Source organism: Colossoma macropomum, unplaced genomic scaffold (assembly GCF_904425465.1).
Source record: "Colossoma macropomum unplaced genomic scaffold, Colossoma_macropomum, whole genome shotgun sequence".
Classification (NCBI taxonomy): Eukaryota; Metazoa; Chordata; class Actinopteri; order Characiformes; family Serrasalmidae; genus Colossoma; species Colossoma macropomum.
Window position 1 is genome coordinate 1,064,595 of NW_023494788.1, and position 22,072 is coordinate 1,086,666.

General features: G+C 42.2%; 1 protein-coding gene across 1 annotated transcript in view; it reads right to left on the bottom strand.

Moving 5' to 3' along the window:
* Window positions 1-10,602: 10,602 nt before the first annotated feature.
* LOC118806494 (receptor-type tyrosine-protein phosphatase beta-like) overlaps window positions 10,603-22,072 on the bottom strand; it is a 40,368-nt gene continuing 28,898 nt past the window's right edge. The window contains exons 19-35 of the mRNA XM_036567925.1: window positions 21,664-21,945; window positions 20,934-21,212; window positions 19,472-19,624; window positions 18,932-19,199; window positions 18,389-18,495; window positions 18,160-18,265; window positions 17,196-17,273; window positions 17,024-17,041; window positions 16,752-16,833; window positions 16,369-16,459; window positions 16,193-16,269; window positions 14,539-14,673; window positions 14,330-14,452; window positions 13,901-14,064; window positions 13,194-13,329; window positions 12,555-12,675; window positions 10,603-11,206 (exon numbers count right to left, since the gene is read on the bottom strand). Of these exons, the coding sequence (XP_036423818.1) occupies window positions 11,184-11,206; window positions 12,555-12,675; window positions 13,194-13,329; window positions 13,901-14,064; window positions 14,330-14,452; window positions 14,539-14,673; window positions 16,193-16,269; window positions 16,369-16,459; window positions 16,752-16,833; window positions 17,024-17,041; window positions 17,196-17,273; window positions 18,160-18,265; window positions 18,389-18,495; window positions 18,932-19,199; window positions 19,472-19,624; window positions 20,934-21,212; window positions 21,664-21,945 (2,243 nt within the window). The 3' untranslated portion in view covers window positions 10,603-11,183. The remainder of the gene's footprint in view (window positions 11,207-12,554; window positions 12,676-13,193; window positions 13,330-13,900; window positions 14,065-14,329; window positions 14,453-14,538; window positions 14,674-16,192; window positions 16,270-16,368; window positions 16,460-16,751; window positions 16,834-17,023; window positions 17,042-17,195; window positions 17,274-18,159; window positions 18,266-18,388; window positions 18,496-18,931; window positions 19,200-19,471; window positions 19,625-20,933; window positions 21,213-21,663; window positions 21,946-22,072) is intronic.

Consider the following 22,072-nt stretch of genomic DNA (forward strand, 5'->3'; position numbering starts at 1 on the left):
TGTCATTTACCAGCTTTATTTACCCACACAATTTCGTATCTCATCTTCTTTCCATGTTTCCCTACTTAAACCTGTAGTCCCAGGTCCCCTAGAGGTGTTGCCTGATGAGGCTCCACTGGCACTGCTGGAGGTGAAGGGCACTCCAGTCAACACTGTCTATCAGGTGCTGGACTCCCAACAGGTAACCTCCAGTACCTCATTGAGTGGGAGAGATACAGACCAGAGGAACGTAGCTGGGTAGCGGCCAAGCCTCCAGCCTGGCTGTAACTACAGCCAACGAGTCTGCCCAGGACTCCAATTCCCAGAACTCCTTGCTGCATCACATGACTATAGACTCTCAAAGATCCACCTATCAGCGCTCCTCATCTCCAAACTTAACACAAGCCTCTGCTGCGAGCGTCTGGTTCCGTCTGCCACCATTACAGTAATAAAGTGATTCTGATTCTTCTGAAATAACCAGATTCCTCACCAACGTTTTATGATGGTGTAGGAGGGAAAATCAAAAAACAAGGAAAGTGTAGGAAATGAGCTCCTAAAGTTTTATAAATCACATGACTCACTTTATTATATTTAATATAAACAATATCAGCTCTGTTTAAAAGCTGAGTATGGACCGATCCATTCCAGTTTCAGCACGACTTCACAGTTCTTTAACACAGAACTCATAAAAGCCTCAGAACAACTCAAAACAAAGCTTTTAGGAGCTGAACTGCGTGTGTACATTACTTACATCAATAAAATATGAACACTGAGGAAAATGTTGGTTTAAAAACATGTTCGAGAGGCGGAGCCACGTCAGCAGGTTTACTCAGCGTCTGAAAACAGAAAAGAAAGTGAAAGAAAGAAAGAAAAGATTCCCAGCACGTCCTGATCGGCTCTTTAAGCGCTGTAAACGGGTCCTGATTCTCCAGCAGCAGACTGGACTACAGCGCTGACCTCTGACCCAGCTCTTCATTCCTCGCCTTCACTCCTTTCCTGGGAAGAATGGAGTCTATATTTAACCGCTTTATTAGTTTATGTAGTGAATCACAAACATCTGTTCTCTGAGATCAATGACTGAGGCTCCATTCATCACCGGCGGCCTGTTTGTTTATGGCCACAGAATCTGACCAAACGGCCCAAACAAACAGCCTTTAAGAGGCTGAAAGCTGTGAGTGCCGCCCAGAAAGTCTTCAGGGAGATCAAACCAACACAGGAAACAAGCAGCTCACTGTTTTACACGACTGACCGAAGCTCGGCTTCCCCACTGAAACACAGGCCGCAGTTCAGTCCAGACTCTGTCCAGTCTGCTGGTCGATGGTTATTAGTGGAGTGACGGTTATTTTTGCGGAGGGCTGATTTGGGTTCTGTTTTTCTCTGAAATGTATTATTTAATCCTCCCTCAGACGCCTCTCACATTCTGTTTAATGAAGTCAGAGTCGGAGCTGAAACCACATTGGAGTTTGTAAACAGAGACAAAGTGATACATCAGTGGAGCAACTGATCTGTGGGATCTCACTGTGATGTTGGTGCAACGGTGTGCTGTGATCTGAGTGTGTGATCTGAGTGTGATCTGTGGTGTAACAGTGATTTGTAGTGTGAGTGTGATCTGTGGTGTAATGTTTTGTGGTGTGAGTGTGATTTGTGATTTGTTATGCAAGTGCGATCTGTGATGTGATTTATTATGAGTGTGATCCGTGAGTGTGATTTGTGAGTGTGCTCTGTAGCGTAACTGTGATCTGTGTTGTGAGTGTGATTTATAGTGAGTATGATTTGTGAGTGAGATCTGTAAGTGTGATGTGTGGGGTGAGTGTGATTTATAATGAGTGTGATCTGAGAGTGTGATCTGTGGTGTCAGTGTGATCTGTGGTGTGAGTGTGACCTGTGAGTGTGATCTGTGTTGTGATTATGGTTTGTGAGTGACTGTGATCGGTGAAACGTGTGAGTGTGACCTGTGAGTGTGATCTGTGTTGTGATTACGGTGAAACTGTGATCTGTGAGTGTGACCTGTGAGTGTGATCTGTGTTGTGATTACGGTGAAACTGTGATCTGTGATCTGTGGTGTGAGTGTGATCTGTGTCATAATTATGGTGAAACTGTGATCTGTGAGTGTGATCTGTGGTGTGAGTGTGACCTGTGAGTGTGATCTGTGGTGTAATGTTTTGTGGTGTGTGATTTGTGATTTGTTATGCAAGTGCGATCTGTGATGTGATTTATTATGAGTGTGATCCGTGAGTGTGATTTGTGAGTGTGCTCTGTAGCGTAACTGTGATCTGTGTTGTGAGTGTGATTTATAGTGAGTATGATTTGTGAGTGAGATCTGTAAGTGTGATGTGTGGGGTGAGTGTGATTTATAATGAGTGTGATCTGAGAGTGTGGTCAGTGGTGTGAGTGTGATCTGTGGTGTGATCTGTGTTGTGATTATGGTGAAACTGTGATCTGTGAGTGTGATCTGTGAGTGTCATCTGTGTGGTGATTACGGTGAAACTGATCTGTGAGTGTGACCTGTGAGTGTGATCTGTGTTGTGATTACGGTGAAACTGTGATCTGTGGTGTGAGTGTGACCTGTGAGTGTGACCTGTGAGTGTGACCTGTGAGTGTGATCTGTGTTGTGATTATGGTGAAACTGTGATCTGTGAGTGTGATCTGTGAGTGTGATCTGTGAGTGTGATCTGTGAGTGTGAGTGTGACCTGTGAGTGTGATCTGTGTCATAATTATGGTGAAACTGTGATCTGTGAGTGTGATCTGTGGTGTGAGTGTGACCTGTGAGTGTGATCTGTGTTGTGATTATGGTGAAACTGTGATCTGTGAGTGTGATCTGTGCGTGTGAGGATGATGTAATTTTCCTGGTGTGACAGTAATTGCTGGTCTTCTCGTGCGAGGGGGGTCAGGGGGTAGATGAGGGTCTCTGTCAGGACAGAAAGCTGCAGCTGAGTTCAGGCAGCCTCTGAGGAAAACAGCTCACAGCACTGAGTGCAAAGGACACACGCACTGACCAACTGCATCATCACTTCCTTTGTCACCGTGGTTACAGCAAATTAGCGTTATCTCTTAAACATACGCTCTGATTTTTGGTCTATAACTGTTCAAACATCATTTTCCAAAATCATTTGGATCAGCGATCTAAAATTCCTCAGTCCAGCACAGTTTGAGTTTCATTTCCCAAACTAAACAGATCACGAACCTCTTCATTCTCAGGCTTATTTCACCCAAAGGCTCATTACTGTCATCACTCAGTGACTAAACGCACTACAGGCTAAACTAGCTGGTTGTTCTTGATCTATAGAGGAGTGCAATAAATGTTTGGACCCTTTTCAGCTCTAGTTGAGTGTTAGTTAGTTTAAATGCTTTACTGTATCCTGGGCTGCACTCCTCCCAGTGAACAGTAGTGAAAACACTAGTGTTTAACGTTATTCACTTTAATAGAGCTGTACTGAGGTCAGTAGCGTTGGGCTAATTCTGGAGGACAAACACCACCAGCAGTGTTAAACACCACAAACTGATGACAACATTTACTTTAAACTGCGTTCCACAGTTAGATGATGATGTAAGACTGACTAGTTTCCAACAAAGTTTTTTAGAATCTCTGAAAGGCGGCACAGTTTGATTATGAATGACATTTAGCTTGTTGAATGTTAGCTTACATTAGCTACAGTAGCTAAGCTACCTGACAGACACTCACAATAAGTATTCATTTAGAATCATATAAGACAACAACCCAGATCAAAGAGATGAAGACCAAAGAGCCGTAGAGTTTCACTGAAGCTCTGAGTTAAAGAGCCGTAGAGTTTCACTGAAGCTCTGAGTTAAAGAGCTGCGTTTTCAGATGGTTATTAAAAGTGAGCTCTGAGCTCGACTGGCTAATAAAAGCTGAACTGAGCTCCACAGTTTAGAAGCAGAATAACTGAAAGAGTCTCTCCACGTTTTCTGTTTTACTGAAGGAGTTCAGAAGGTCAGAATCTGCAGATCTGAGATCAGTCCAGACCAGACTGGACAGGAGGAGTGAAGTGACTAGACTGGACTATACTGGACTGGACTGGACTGGAGGGCGAAGTGACTGGACTGGACTATACTGGACTGGACTGTAGGAGTGAAGTGACTGGATTGGACTTGACTGTAGGAGTGAAGTGACTGGACTGGACTGGAGCAGTGAAGTGACTGGACTGGACTGCACTGGAGGAGTGAAGTGACTGGATTGGACTATACTGGACTGAACTGGACTAGAGGAGTGCAGTGTTGTATTAATGGTCAGTTCTGCTCCTGGACGTTCTGTGATTTTCCTGCTCATCTGATTCAGTGATGAAGTCCTACAGCTGCTGTCTACTGGAGGAGAGAGAGAGAGAGAGAGAGAGAGTGAGAGAGAGAGAGAGAGAGACAGAGAGACAATGAGCTGCGTTCATGTGGGAAAAGTCTCGCAACAGCAGTAATACAGACAGCTCTGAAAGCTCAACAGGAGTTTCCAAACACTAACATCACCATCTCCACCTTACTGCCACGAAGAGACGTTCCCTATGAAACGATCAAGGAAATTAATGACACTATCAGTGCAGAATGTGCCAGTATGACTGGCATTAAAATTTCCCATCATCAACACTAACAGCTGAACACCTATATGACCACGTTCATGTAGATAAAAACTACGCTTGGATGTTAGCATATGACCTGGGAGCAGCTGTGTCTAACCCCTGGTTCCTAGCACCTTCTCCAGTCAGGGGACAACCAGAATACCAGCAGCACTCGCATGTGATCAGTCACACAGACTACCATCTAAAGAACAAAGTGCAACAAAAAGAGGCAGACGGAGGAGAGCCCCACCAAACACTGCAACACCCAGCAGAACCTCAGAGCACAACTCTACAAATAGTAGAGCCCGGCACAGCACCACTGCAACTAACAGAACCACGGCCAGCATCACTGTACCCAACAGAACCACCCCCAGCAATACTGCACCCAACAGAAACCTGATCAGCCCTTACAGCAGACCCCCACCAACTGACGCTACACACTGCACAACACAGACATCTCCACAACCCTGCCAGCAGCCCTCCTATGCTCAGGTGGTAAACAATGGGAAACAAACAGACCATCCAGCCTTTGAAGAGGTGAGACAACTACTGCAACTTATCTGCAGAATCGTTGGATAAACTGAACAGAACTCTAAAAGTTATTACTTTTCTAATTATTATTATTGTTATTGTTATGATCTTTTTATACTACTCATACTGTAACTTGCTTTCTGATGTACATATCTACTAATAGTTACCATTAGCTCTTGGAACATCCAAGGACTATACTCCTCAACATTTGGTTCTAAAAGCATAAATGTAGACTTCTTAATGAATATTTCTGATCTAGACATCATCATATACTATTAGAAACATGGTGTAAAGACGACACTGACACTCACTGTCCCACACATTATAGAGAAATTTTACTGCCCTCTCTAAAACAGAAAAATATTAAACATGGTAGAGACTCCGGGGGGATATTATATGGTATAAGGATGATTTGTCTGCCTATCTAACAGAAATGAAAAGAGCATCCACACACATTTGGCTAAAATGAAATAAACACGTTATTGACTGTGATAACGAGTTATACATATGTGCAGCGTATAGCCCCCCTATAGAATCTCCATACTAGGAGGACAATTTCTTTGAGGATCTTCATCATGAGATCAGACATTTCCAGGCCCAGGGCAATGTCATGCTGATCGGACATCTAAACGCCAGAACTGCAACACCTGGCCTGACACTAAACCAAACGGACGTTAAATTTCTCCTCTACGCAGATGACCTTGTGCTGCTGTCGCCCACTGAAAAGGGGCTACAGCAGCACCTGGATCTGCTAGAGCAGTACTGTCAGAACTGGGCCCTGACAGTCAACCCAAACAAATCTAAAGTCATGATCTTCCAAAAGAAAGCCGGATCTCAGGAAAGCAGATATGTGTTCAGTCTAGGAGACGCCGCCCTGGATCAAACGCTTTCCTATGATTACCTGGGACTAAAGATCAGTGCCTCAGGAGGCTTCGGTCTGGCTGTGAATGCACTGAAAGAAAAGGCCTGCAGAGCCTCGACTCAATCAGGAAACAGTTCCATAAGATTAACATCCCAATCAGAATCTGGACAAAGATCTTCGACAGTGTAGTCCTGCCCACTGCGCTGTACGGTAGTGAAGTCTGGGGTCCACTCAGTCGTGACTACACTAGATGGGACAAGCATCCCACTGAAGCAGAACGATTTTAAACGTCCAAAGAAAAACACCAGCGAATGCCTGCAGGGCTGAATTAGCCGATTCCCTCTAATCACGAACACTGAAAAAAGAACACTGAGATTTTGGATGCACCTTAAATCGAGTCCCAAAACAACACTGCAGTTTCAGGCACTCCAATACCAAGAGCTGAACCCTGAAAAGAGTCCCCTGTGTCAGCTGGTACAGAGACTGACCACCTCACTGACCCCCAACAACCCAAACTCTCTGACCAGCACTGCTTCCCAAACACCAATCAGAGTAAACCAAATTATTAAACAAAGTAAAAATACCTACCTGGAACACTGGAAACACCAAATTCACTCACAAAACAGACTGAACTGCTTTCTGACCCTAAAACAGGAAAACAGATCAGCTGAATATCTTGTTACTGTCCAAGATATGAAGCAGAGATGGATCCTCACCAAATACAGACTCAGTGACCACAGCCTGGCCATCGAGAGAGGCAGGTTTAAAAAGTCCTGGCTAGCGAGAGAGGAGAGAGTGTGTGGTCACTGCAGGACAGGTGAGCTAGAGACAGAGGTGCACTTCCTACTGAACTGCCCAAAATATGAATCTATTAGAAATAAATATTTTAATCAATTTGAAAAACAGATAAAGAACTTCGGGACGCTGGGAGATGAAGATAAATTAGTAATTATACTAGGAGAGGGTCCAGCAGCGTCCACTGCAGCCAGATATGTGTACGAGTGCCATACACTCAGGGACAGTGAGTGACCATCACACCACAGCCTTTACTCACAGTTATATATGTACATATGTAATATAGATGTCCTTTTTTTATATATATTTTTCCCTTCTTAATCATTATTATTAATTGATGATTAACATTTTCTCCTCTTAATTATCACATATTAATATATATATATATATATCAAATATTTGTAATTAACTTTTGATATGTAGATCATTTTTGTTATGTTTTGACAATACAAATGTACATTTGTCATGTCAATAAAGCGAACTTGAACTTGACTGAGAGAGAGAGAGAGAGAGAGAGAGGAAGAGAGAGGTGCACTTCCTACTGAACTGCCCAAAATATGATTCTATTAGAAATAAATATTTTAACCAATTTGAAAAACAGATAAAGAACTTCAGGACGTTGGGAGATAAAGATAAATTAGCGATTATATTAGGAGAGGGTCCAGCAGTGTCCACTGCAGCTAGATATGTGTACGAGTGCCATACACTCAGGGACAGTGAGTGACCACCACACCACAGCCTTTACTCACAGTTATATATGTACATATGTAATATAGATGTCCTTTATATATATATATATTTTTTTTCCCTACATTTGATTGTTAACATTTTCTTTTCTCTTCTCTATTATAAACTACACACATATTCAGTAGGTTTTGTTTTATTATTACATGTACTTTTATATTATTAATTCATGATTAACACTTTCTGTTCTTAATTATTACATTATCATATATTAATCTTGGTTTATATTTTGTATTATTATTATTATTAATTTTTTAAAAATATTTTTCTATTCTATTATATTTTTTAATATATAGATCATTTTTGTTGTGCTTTGACAATACAAATGTACGTTTGTCATGTCAATAAAGCAAATTTGAACTTGAACTTGAACTTGGGAGTGAGAGAGAGAGAGAGAGGGATAGAGAGGGAGAGTGAGAGAGAGAGAGAGAGAGAGAGGGAGAGTGAGAGAGAGAGAGAGAGGGATAGAGAGGGAGAGTGAGAGAGAGAGAGACAGAGAGAGGGAGAGTGAGAGAGAGAGAGAGAGGGATAGAGAGGGAGAGTGAGAGAGAGAGAGTGAGAGAGAGAGAGAGAGAGGGAGAGAGAGGGAGAGAGCGAGTGAGAGAGAGACAGAGAGAGGGAGAGTGAGAGAGAGAGAGAGGGAGAGAGAGACAGAGAGAGGGAGAGAGAGGGAGAGAGCGAGTGAGAGAGAGACAGAGAGAGAGAGAGGGAGAGAGAGAGAGAGGGAGGTCAGCCGTGTCTCTGACTCTCCACCGTCTCTCTGATGGAAGCTCCTCTGAACTCAGTGTTAACGTTAGTGAGTCTCCAGAGCTTCGCTGAGCCGCTTTCTCACAGCGCGGCTGCTCAGGGCTTTAATGAGCTCCAGCTGGACTGAAGCTCTGGGAACTGACCGTCTACAGCAGCGCTGCTCCACGGGACGTGCCGCCGGGGACACCTAGTGGCCAAAAGTGGTCACTTCCTCTCTCACAATGTACAGAACTTACAGTTAAACACCCCACAATTCTCCACCAAACACAGCTGCGGTCAGTGATGACCAGTAGAACATCCTGACCTTCAGTCATTAACGTTCCCTCAACGTTCACAGTCAAATCACACAAAACGAGTCACGTCTACTCCAGATATCATTATAATAACTGTGTCCTGCAGCTTTTTATGGTCTGTAATAACTGCAGATACAGCAGAGATCAGAGTGAAAAAGTTTTAAGAAATTTGCTCAACTTAATAATATTTATATTAATCGTTATTGATCCAATTTAGAAGCCAATACTCTAATAATGTCCCAATAATGTAATAATCTTAAAAATGTAATAAAAATTGTACTTAATTGGTGAAAAATGTGATACCCAATAATGTAATATTGTCTTAAATCATAATGTAATAATACTTTCAATAATAGTTTATTACGCTATTAGAAATGTAATATATTTGTAAGTTACTGTGTTTTCAAAATGGATGATGTCATATTTTAAGGCAGTTATTAAAGTTCTCCTGCAGAACTTCAGCGCTGAGCACTCAGCCCAGCCTGGACGGGGAGGATCGTCACTGAGTCTCGACCTTCTTCATTCTGCTCTCAGAAGGAGCTTCTACTGTAGAACTGCTGTACCTCTCAGAGTCTGAACCCACGCAGCCTCATAAACAGAGCACAGAAATTATATTTATGGTAGAAAATCAGGAAATCAGTCAAATCTGACCAGAACACAGCCGACAGTGAGGCCTTCTGCTAAAATATTACACCATCAGTAAAATCTCATATCATCAGTTTAGACACTGTATTACACTATCGGGCGATGTGGTGGGGGGCAATATGAGGATTTTTATTGTTATTGTAATAAATTATGTCACAGTACGCTTTTCTGAGCGTGTTGTGGATCGTCAGTACTTAAAGAGACTGACTGGCTGTTTCATTACAGAGAGAATAATTAGTCCCGTATATTATAATAGTTATGTATGAGGCACTACAGGTTCTATTTTGTCGGTTCCAAATTATTAAATTTCAGAGAAACTAAATATACTGCTTATTGTTACTTTTATTACATTTATAAGCAAGTTCAGTGTAAAATCTGGCTACAGTTCTGGCTGATATGACATTACTGGGAAATTATGACGTTATTGGGCTGAACGTTTTTATCTATATGAGGGAAATGTGTCATTTGTCAGTGTGACCAGCAGAGCAGCACCCCCTGGTGGCCATGATGAGTTAAGAGTCCCGTCCAAGAGCCCAACCAGGAGGTTTAGGCTCAGTCTGTCACTAACTGGCTGAAGTTTATCTTTTTAAAACTATTTCAGCAGAATATCATAATTTTGAGATGCCGAGTTTAAAGTGCAGAATGTTTCGCTTTAATTTAAGGGAATTTAATCTGTATAAGAATCAACGTTTCTCAGTGACCAACAGCAAACACTCCATAATAAAACTGCACTTCAGCTGACAATAATTACTCTGACTGTTTATGGACCTTTAAAGCGTTCATTATGACTCATATAGTTCATCATATACATAGAAATGGAAATGCTCTTAAAGGGATACTCCAGTGATTTTTCAAATTCTCTTCCTATTTAAATGGTTAAGATGTAATCAGAGTGGTTCAGAGCGGTTTGGTGTGAAACGCTCCGTTCTAGATAAACTTACCGAGTCAGAACTGTTCACAGTGGTGGTGATAGGAACCAGACGTCCACCTCTAAAAGCTCCCTCACAGAAAGTTCCTACATGAAATGGTTATGAATTCACTGCCTGATGACTGAGACACTGTTTTATGATCGTTTGGAGAAAAACTCCATTCATGGTGGAGGGATACATGCAGGGCGCTGTGAGGCAAAATAGTCCCCAAAGAAAACTTATTATTTCAGATTTTCCACTATTTTCCATCATCAACATTCCATATAAACTCAGAAGACTCGTGTAGGTTCACTGGTGGTTCTGGATAGTAAATAAAATGTCTATATTTGTGTTGTAGTCATGGCGACCCCTGGTTCCTATCACCACCACTGTGAAGACATCTGAACCATTTCACACCAAACCACTCTGAATTTTGGAAAATGGGTGGAATTTCCCTTTACAGATGAACATTCAGCACTTTCACTGTTTCACTTTAAATGCAGTTCAGACACAAAACAACAAAGCATCACTGTTCAATTCATAAACCATTTATACTGTTATTGTACAATTAATTATTAAGGCATAAAGTTATATATGATCTATAAAAAATCTGATATACTTTAATAATATTTGATTATGTACATTATATTAGTAAATTACTGGCACTGATACAACCTGTGATCACATGTGCAAATTAATTGTCAGTATAAACTGTTTATATTACGGTGTTTTAAGATTTTTAACTGGTTCATTGTAGCTACTATTCCATTACGCTAACAGTGTTACTAATGGTGAGCGTTACTGTGGAGATGATGCATCATTATATATTATTACATAAAAATCAACGGAAAAATAATACAAAATAAAAACATTTCAGTGTTTCATATGAGATAAAGCGCACAACATTCAAATGGTCTTGTACAGTAGCTTATGCAAAAAATAAACAGGATTTCTGGATGAAGTGACATATTTACATATTATACTGCATTTATACTAATATATATACACATTATACACAGCTGAAAAGCATTTATAAAACACTATAAATACTTTATAAAAATAAAGCTCCACAGGGATACGGTGGATCTCTTCATCCTTCATTCCACACGGTCTCTAACGGCGACTGTACACAGCATCTGCACACAGAATAAACACATACATGTAGTAAATCAGCAAAATACATACTTTTATCCCCAAATCACACAGTCTGAAAGGTCATCATGTGGACGTTCAACTTCACTGAGACTAAATTAAGCTGCTCCAAACATGTTAACAGCAGACAGAGCAGCGTTATGCTAATAAAGGGACTCATTTAACGGAACTAACGCTGAACTAAAGCTGCTCACTAAGTCCACCTCCCTGTATCTACACTCACTGTCCACTGTATCAGCTCCACTGACCGTATAGTTTCACTCTGTAGTTCTACAGTTACAGACTGTAGTCCATCTGTTTCTCTGATACTTTGTTACCCTGTTCTTCAGTGGTCAGGACCCCCACGGACCCTCACAGAGCAGGTACTATTTGGGTGGTGGATCATTCTCAGCACTGCAGTGACACTGATGTGGTGGTGGTGTGTTGGTGTGTGCGAGTGGATCAGACACAGCAGCGCTGCTGAATTTGTGTCGTCTGATCTCTGCGTTACTGAAGGAGCTCAGAGTTCAGCCAATTATAGAGTTATAGAAGGTTATAATCAGATCTCATCAGTGATCACTCAGATTACAGCAGCTCCCCAGACTGAACTAATCCGGCTCCAACAGAGCTTTAATGAGTCACTCTTCAGTTTATATTCCCTAATTCTGTACTGCAGATGCCATTTACCAGCACAGCCAGCTTTGCCTCATACACACATCTCAGAGCTGTACTGTGTGTTTTTAATGATTTAATTTGGCTGCAAACGGCAACATAACCATCTCCACTGAAGCCCAATATAACAGTGCAGGACCACCACTGCGCCCACCTGCTCAGTGATGACAACAGCGCCAACAGCTCTGATTATGTATGTGACCATGAGAATAGCAGCTAAGTCAATAAGAATGAAGGAGAGAGTGAGAGAGAGAGACAGACAGACAGAGAGTGAGAGAGAGAGAGAGAGTGAGAGAGAGAGAGAGAGAGTGAGTGAGAGAGAGAGAGAGACAGACAGACAGAGAGAGTGAGAGAGAGAGAGAGAGAGAGAGAGAGAGAGAGAGAGAGAGAGAGAGAGAGTGAGAGAGAGACAGACAGACAGAGAGAGTGAGAGAGAGAGATTGAGAGAGAGAGAGAGAGAATGAGTGAGAGTGAGAGTGAGAGAGAGAGAGAGAGAGAGAGAGAGAGAGAGAGAGAGAGAGAGAAAGAGAAAGAGTGGCCGCTGCTCCTCAATATCCTCCTGCGAATTCCCAGTCTGAAGGTCAGATGTTTCGGCCAGTGTCAGCTGTGCTTTGTGCTGACTAATCCTGCCCACCTGACTCAGAGCTGCTCATGACTGACCGTAACGGAGGACATGCTGACCTCGGTGGTAATCTGAAGACACGTTCTCGTAGAGGGGATACAGAGGGTTCTCCTGCTCATTACGCAACTTTCGTGCACGAAGCACATCTCGAACACACTGGTGCAGGTAGGTGTACTGACTCTAGAACACAAACATAAACAAACAGGCAGATAAAGAACCTCAGCTTTATTACATACAGTAAACAACACGATCAAATGGTTCTCCTAATCACTATTCCCTACAACATAACACTATAGAACACTACTATAGTGAACAGAAATGGACCCTAATCACTATTCCCTTCATCGGGGTAATATCTAGAACACTATTAGAATGAACAAAAATAACCACTAATCATAGTGCATTATGGGTATAATGCTAGTGTACATAGTTTGCATTCTACCTATCGCTGTGCACTGCAGGATCGTGAGAGGGCACTGTTTACAGTGTTTATGTCAGTACATACGTAATGATAATGTACAGTAATGAGTGTCCCAAATCCTTTACTACCATCCCTGTAATACTGTTCTACACTGCGATCCAGATTTATGAATGTAGGGTTTAGTGATCAGGGGGCCATTTTGGATACGGCACTGGATGGAGCCAAATTCTGCATTTTTTGGAGGGATAGGGGTCAGGGTTCAGGGGTCAGATCTCACCTCTGTCTGAACCATATGAGAGCGGTGGAGCCGCATGTCAAACACAGCTCCATAAATGTCCACTGTATCTTTAGTGTCCAGCTGCTGAAGGACCCGGTCCAGCGCGATAAAGGTTCCGGTGCGACCCACTCCGGCACTGCGGGACAGAACATACAGAGCGTTTTCACTGAGATAAACAAACTCCTTCAGCTTTTAGAAGATCCACATCTTTAAACAAATGGTATTTGATTACCAGACAATGAGAAAATAATTGATATTTTTATGAATAACTAGAACACAGAGTGTCACTGATGCACTGCATCTTCAATGTTCATGCACTGCGATGTTCACACACTGCATCTTCGATGTTCATGCCTGCAATCCTTAATGTTCACACACTGCATCTTTAGCGTTCATGCACTGCATCTTCATTGTTCATGCACTGCATCTTCATTGTTCATGCACTGCATCATTAGCGATCATGCACTGCATCTTTTGTTCATGCACTGCATCATTAGCGTTCATGCACTGCATCTTTAGCGTTCATGCACTGCATCTTTAGCGTTCATGCACTGCATCTTCCATGTTCACGCACTGCATCTTTAATGTGTACACACTGCATCTTCAGTGTTCACACACTGCATCTTCAACGTTTACGCACCGCGTCTTCAGCGTTTAGTGATAGATGTGATTAAAATAAATCTATTTATCTAAAGCCCCACACTGACCTACAGTGGACCACAGTGGGTCCGGAGCCGGGGGTCCTGTTGATGTAATCGCGTACAGTCCGCACAAACTGGATCAGAGACTGGGTGGTCTCCGGGACCCCGTGGTCCGGCCACACCGTGTAGTGAAACTGACGCACGATTCTGGAGAAGTTCAGCTGCTCTTCCTGCAGAAAAAACACAGAAGATGGTCTAAACCAGGGGTCTCAAAGTCAAACTACCTCGGGGGCTCTAACCTGGTGGTCTTTTCTGAGGGTGGGGGTCCCAAAACTGTCCCAAATATTTTGGCTGTTATTTATATTCTTCCTCTCTTTTTGAGGATATGTTTTAATGTAATTATATCACTGGCTTTTAATTCTACCACTCAAGTTTTATCATCATCTTTATTATTATTATTATTATTATTATTATTATTATTATTATTGTACGCACGCTGCAGATTTTGAATTCCCGGATGGTCCACTCTGGGAGAACGGACTCGGACAGCATTTGGACGATGAGATCTCCATAGTACAGCGAGTCCTGATCAAACGGCCAGTAGTGATCACACTTCACCTGCAGGACACACATACATCGAGAGGTCAGTGTGGTTTGATCTAGTGGTGACCTGAACATCACGAAAGACTCGTCCGTCCACGTACCCTCCCTTTCTCCACACACTGCGTCACCATGACCACGTTATGGACGTTCTGCTCCCATGCCATCTTCCAGAAGTCGTCCTTGGTGCCAGGCAGTGGCCCCTGGGTGGCGATATACTCCCTCCTGAAGTTGTTCCCCTTCAACACAAACCAGCACAGCAACATTGACCAGCTGAACCTCAGACATTACAGCGACAGTTCAGCCAAAAAACGTCCCAAATGCACTGCAAAAAATGGTATTGGCAGGTAATTTTGCTTTTTTTAAGAAACGTTCAAAAATAATTTTAAAATTTTTATATAATTTATTATATATATAATATATATATTCCATATATAGCATTATATATATTATCTATATATAGTATCATATATATTATATATTATCTACTAATGTAGTCAGATGCTCTTATTTGAAAGCAAGTTAAAAATGCTTTGAAATAAATGAAATAGTCTTAAAATAGGATTACAACAATCTCAAAATGAGAAACATCAGATATATAAACTAGGTTTAAGATAATTTTGCTTTACAAGGCACCATTTTTTGCTGTGTGCAGCCTGTAAGAGATTATTAGTTTGGAGGTTCTGACACTGCATGACACACTGTCATCTATAAAAATGAAGGTAACACTGTACTGTAGGTCAAAGTTCACAAAGCTACATGAAAAATAAGGCCTTCATGATATCTGAAACAAAATCTACATAAACATTAATAAACTCTTATTCCAGTAGTCAAAAGGTCGTAACTGTGACGTCATGTTGACAAAACGTGTGTGTGAGCTGACACTGATATTTCCTGATATTAGGTTGTTCTGATGCCTCCTGGGGTGAAATGACGGAAATGACTGTAGCTCAGTTTGTCACGCTGACTTAATGCTGACAGCTCGAATCATCAGATTAGTAGAAGAGTGATATTTCTGAGGCCTTTAGATCATTTCGTTTTACAGTTTATAAGATTTTAACTGTCACATGATCAGTTTTGTATCACTGTAATGAACACTAAGCCAGAGATTCCCGAACTTCCTACCTCGCAGCCCAAAAAAAGGACAAGATTTTACTAGTTTAAAATAAAAACATATTGAGGAGAGCAACATGGTGATATTTTAATCATTATTGTGACAAATTTTATTACAATATGTTTTTCTGATCGTATTATGAATATCGTCAGTACATAAAGGACACTGAGCCACTGCATGTTTCATTCCAGAGCAAAATTATTCATATTTGTTTGGAATTTAATTCACTGTGTGAAACAAAATTATTGTACTAGTTTTTTGGTAGCTTTTTTTATGCGACACTGATGGAGCATCCTGTTGATTCTGTATTACATATTCTGTATCCTGAAACGTCTTAAAGTATCACATCTATATATTTTTGCCCCTAAGTGTAACGACCAAAAGCAGCTGACTGGAATAAGCCTTTATAAATGGTTATGTAGGTTTATGTCAGTGGTCATGACCAGCTAATGCAGGTGTATGTAGCCATGTGAACGCTGACCCACAGATAAATATTATCAGACTTCTGTCTGTTTTCATAGACACAGAGTCAGTGATCCCTAACAGACTTGCTCAACAGCTCAACGCTGTGTGAAAACTGTGTAATCGAGAGTTTTTGTGCTAAACTATCGTTCAAAGATCCACAAGCAGACGAACTGCCTTACAGGAATGTAGCTGGCGTTGATGTAATCTGAACAGGGGTCATCGTCCACGTAGGAGAGCTTCACCCGGGTGGAATCATCTGAAACAAAACCACAGAAACAAGAGATCATGAGAAGCTGTGTGTCTCAGTCAGACAGCAGGACGAAAAGCTGCACCTGTTCACAGTAAACAGTCTTACAGGGCAGGATGTTATTGTAGCGGTTTTTCCCGCGGTTCTCCGGCAGTAACGCTGTGTCCAGTGGCTGGTTACGGCCAACGTCCTTCAGGTCCTGCAAACACGAAACAGAAGAGAATACAGTCAGTGGTGAATACAGTCAGTGGTGAACACAGTCAGTGGCGAATATGGTCAGTAGTAAATACGGTCAGTCAATACAGTCAGTGGTGAACACAGTCAGTGGCGAATATGGTCAGTAGTAAATACGGTCAGTGAATACAGTCAGCGGTGAATACAGTCAGCGGTGAATACGGTCTGTCAGTAAATACGGTCAGTGGGTCAGTGTTGACTCAAGACTCCTTTCACTGTTTTATTACAGTGAAAGTACATTATAGGTTCATAACTACCTCATACTCCTGTGAGAGCAGGTAGTTGGAGTCGGCCTGTAGTTTAGTGAGATGCGCCTCGAACTGCAGGAGTTTGATTGGGCTGAAAATAAAATGAGAGAAGATCTAAATGGCAAAGACAACAGCAGTGATTCTGCAACAGAAAGGTGGATTATAAAGATCATTTTTCACCCGCAGATTAAACCTGGTCCTGTTTTTCACTACTGATGCTGTAATTTAGTCCCAGAGGAGGCTTAACTTACAGAAAAAAAGGCATGAAAGTGCACACATACCTGGAGATTCGACGATTCCTGAAAAAACAAATAATGAAAATACAAATTAAATGAGAAAATCGGAATAACGGTGTGTATTTTTACCACTTTATAGTTTTCATCACTGTTTCATCTCTCTAATATTAATAATGTTTTACAAACATCACAGATACAGTTTTATAAACAGCTGTACCCCCTGATGGCAGAGTGCGGTCCTGTATGGTTTGATCTCTCTCTCCTCACACTCATCCGCACCACAGGCTCCTGCACACTGAAACACAACCACGAGATGCAGAAACGTTAGCAAACACACAAAGATATCTGTATTAAAAGTTGCTAAATGCTTTAAGATGAACCTAAATCAATTTTAAAGGTGTAATTTTGTGAACTTCACAAACTGTTTTTGAAAGTGAAAAGTTTTTGAAGTGCGGGAAACTGTTTACGGACACTATCAGCCTGGTAACACTGCACTGAAGTGGGTTTGATCAGAACACACCTGACAAACTTCTGACAATCGTGCCCAGTTTAACCCACTACAGACATCAGATTCTCTGTGCAAGTGTACCTGAGGCTGAAGGTTATCGCACACCGGATGAGTCACAGAACAGAGCACTGCTGTACCAGAGTGTGTCACATAATATGATCAAGTTCATGTTCATTTTACACACCAGATTCATTTAAATTACATTAAAGAGGACCTTTATGCTAATTTTCAATCTTCATAATTTTATTATGAGCTCTGATTGGTCAGCTCGCCCACTCTGTTCTGATCAGTCGACCTCCAGAGTGGTTCCCCCTCCAGGTTCCGCCCCTGTCCTGCAGTCTACAGACAGACCCTTCTCTCCTGAGCAGCTGTAACTCCGCTGTGGCTGTTTCTCCAGCGGTGACGGTTCTGCCGGATCAGTTTGATCCAGAGTGGATCCTGAAAGTCCGGTCAGCGTCTCTCCACACGGATACAACACTGAACACACTCTTCCTCCTCCAGTAGTCGCTGTGCGCTTTTTATTCAGTGTACTGATAACTGCCCTTCCGGGGGCGTAACGGAGTGGAGAGTTCGTATTTGCTGTACTGATAACTGCCCGTTACGGAGTGTATGTGGTGTGTAGTTTACAGCAGAAAGGTCACAGTAGTTTAACATTAACGCCAGAGTTACTCACACTTTATGAGCTTTCTGTCTGCAGATCAGCAGCACACTGACCCCCACAACCGAAACAATCAGGAACAGTCCGGCACTCACTCCCTCAATAATGCCCCCTACAGGCTCTGCAGGAACACAGCACCATAACAATAACACTTACACAGACTGACTGCACAGTGAGGAGTGTATGTCTGTGTGTGTGTGTGTGTGTGTGTGGGTGTGTGTGTGTGTGTGTGTGTGTGCAGTACCTGTGTGTGTGATTAAAGGCAAAGACAGGAAGGTATCAGTGAAGAGAGGAGATGAAAACTCAACACGGTTCTCATCAAACAGCTGCGTAAATGCCCGAACACTCAACCTGAGAGAGAGAGAGACATAGAGAAAGAACAGAGAAAGAGAGAGAGAGTAAATTATTACATTCAAAGTGGAAATATATATATATATATACATACATATATTTGTTTTCACTGTAACTCACACAAATGACTAAATTTTCTTTTAGAAAAGGCAGTTCTGATTAATCCAGTGGAGAAAAGGTAGGAGAACAGAGTGAGAGCGGAAGCTCAGGAAAAAGGAAACAGATCAAAAGAAACTCGTCCAAGAGTACAAACAGTCAACACATTCAGGTGTTCAATCACTTTACAGAAGCTGAGCTACTGAATATAAAACATATTTGAACTATTTAAACGAATCCAGTGGTTTGTAACTCTGTTCTGCGTATTTAGTGTTTTTCCTGCTGTGATATATTTTATAACTGTAAAAAATCTCTCTTAAACAGGCAGCAGGTGAAGCACCTGTATGCAGTCCTGGGTTTGAGCGGCCCGTCGCAGAACTCATGCTGATCTCTGGTCCCATCTTTACTGAGTTGACTGTCACAGCTGCCCCCAAGGATGTCCATGCCTGAGCCCAGAGCGATGTCGAACTCCTGGGTGGCGCTCTCGGGACCCTCGCCGCAATCACTACGGAAATAGCCAGTCTGATACACCTTTATGGAGCTGTTGCTTCTGTAGTCCCAGTAAGAGGGCAGCGGGTGGCGCTGTTCCGGCTGAAGGTCTTTACTGTCTGCAAACGAACACAGCAAAATTAAAGCTGAGAATAACAATAACAACATCCAGTATACGCATCAGAGTCATACCGGATTAAATCACTCCACAATTATTACTGTAAAAACTGCACACACTGCAGATTCATACTGGATTAAAAACACAGATCTTGCTTCCAATCATTTCAGTTATAGAAATCGAACTCTAATCCAGCTGGGTTAGGGTTATCGGGTTTGTCTAATTCTGAGATTATAATCTGAATCTGAAGATTTGAGACGAGCGCACACAGACCGTCAGACTCAGCCACGACGATGGTGAAAAATTTCACGGCTCCATTGACGTCGCTGAACCAGCTGCAGTTGAACCGGAAGTCGATGGTGGACTTGCTGGTGATGTTCGCCGTCGCCTCGTTGACTCGAGTGGACAGGGGGGGCAGTGGGGGTCCTACAAAAGCAGCACAGCTCACTGTCAGAACACGTCAACACTGAAACACAGCAAACTGGCATCTCACTTCAATATAAAACAAGATTCAGTTTGACTTTATATCAGCCCTTTTCAGCTCTGTAGCCACTTAGAGGTCAGCTCTGCTGTTCACATCTCAAAACACATTAATCATTCCTGACTCAGAGAGCAGCAGAAACTGTGTGGAAAGTGCAGATTATTAGTGATCGTAAGTGGAAGAGGAGACATTTTATTATGATTTAAATAAACAGAAAGTTACTGTTGTGTGTTCTGTCTTGTTTTATAGAAAGATGTTTGTAATTTTCTGCCGTTAAGACAGCTGAGCAGACCTGATGATCCAGAGTGTAAATTAAATGTACATGTAATTTATTAAGTAACAAAATATGTAATTATTTGTATAATTATATTTAAATCACTAGAAAAATGCATTTCCTGGAAAAGATGCAGAGTGATTGTGCAGCGTGAGCAGTTCCCAGGCAGTTGCTAGGGTGCTGTCAAACAGTTACTATGGCATTTTGGTGGTTGCTAGGGTGTTGCTTAGTAGTTTCTATGTTGTCCAATGTGGTTTTATGGGCGATGCTATATGTTTGCTATGCAATCTCTGGTGGTTGATAGGATGTTCCTAGGTGATTGCTATGGTATCTAAGGTGATTGCTATGGTATCTAAGGTATCTAAGGTGGTTGCTATGGTATCTAAGGTGATTGCTATGGTATCTAAGGTATCTAAGGTGGTTGCTATGGTATCTAAGGTGGTTGCTATGGTATCTAAGGTGGTTGCTATGGTATCTAAGGTATCTAAGGTGGTTGCTATGGTATCTAAGGTGTTTGCTATGGTATCTAAGGTGGTTGCTATGGTATCTAAGGTGGTTGCTAGGATTTTGCAAGAGTACTTGCATTATCGTGATATATACGTGGAGTGCACAAACTTTTGCCCACAAAATTCTGCAGTTAATTCCTATTCATTGTATGAAAACCATGCATGTGATCAAAAGCTGTATACAAGCACACCATTCCCGATCAGATTGAACATTCCGAAGTAGGAACGGTGTCAATATCTCAGAAACTGTGATTCTACTTATATAATGTATAATCACAAATTATATAATGTAAATTAACTGAAGAGCAAAACAGCAATAATTCTAGAATTCTAACCGTTGAAAAACAGTGAACAGTTTTTGGTTTAACTATGCAAAGTGTAGCTCTCAGTCTCAGAATAACTGCTGCACATGCTCAGCAGCTGACTGGGTCAGCTGCAGTTCTCTTTTCGACCACACGAGGTCAGAGCACTCACGGTCAATCATGGTGACCACGCTGTCCTCGGCGGCCTCACTGGTCATGGTGTCGGAGATGACTTTGACGGAGATGCTGTAGCGTCTGTGCGGCTCCAGCTCGGTGATGTGGTACTGCGTGGTGTTTCGCGCCGTTCTCTGAGAATACACCAGCGCAGGGGAGTCCTGCCGAGAACACTCGACGGTGTAGGAGTCGAAGTCGGTCTCCGGGCGGCTCCACGAGCAGGAGATAGCGGTGGAGCTCTGGGGCCGACAGTGCAGACTCTGAATCCTCCGAGGCTCTGAGAGAGAAAACATACAGGAGATTCAAAGAGACGGACAAAACTACAGAGCAGAGTCAAGAACAGTCTGAGATTCGCCAGTAATTTTGATCAGTTTTTATATCAGTTTTAATGTTATATGGTGACAAGCGTGAGTGTGATATCTAGTTTAGGAAGTACAGATGGTGTGTGATGTAGTTTAGTGAGTATATAGAGGGTGTGTTGTAATTTATATATATAGTTTAGGGGGTATATATACAGTCTGCAGTGTAGTTTAGGGTGTATATATACAGTGTGCGGTGTAGTTTAGGGGGTATATATACAGTCTGCAGTGTAGTTTAGGGTGTATATATACAGTGTGCGGTGCAGTTTAGGGTGTATATATATATATATATGGTGTGCAGTGTAGTTTAGGGTGAATATAGATGGTGTGCGGTGTAGTTTAAGGTGTACAGATGTGATCAGCACTGACTGGTGCGGATGCTCTTGTAGATGGGCTGGCTATAGGCTGGCTGTCCTCCGGAGCTGCTGATGGTGCGCAGGCTGAAGTGGTACAGCCGGCCGGGGTACAGGCCCTTCAGCAGCCTGCTGCCAGACGTGCGGCTGTGGTACGGGTTAAACACAGACAGTTGGTCACTGGGGGTCCACTGCAGGTCAAAATCATCATAATCCGTCCCCTCCGGAGCGCTCCACGTCATCTCCACGGACGTGTTGGTGACTCCTCCATAGGTGAAAGATAAGGGCGGCTTTGGGTCTGTGGTGAAAGAAGATCACATTTCAGAGGGTTAAACACTAAAAACTGAACCTAATGAGAAACTGCAGGACACAACTCAGTTAATAAATAACTGACTCTAAATGTAGGTATTGTGATATAAACTGAG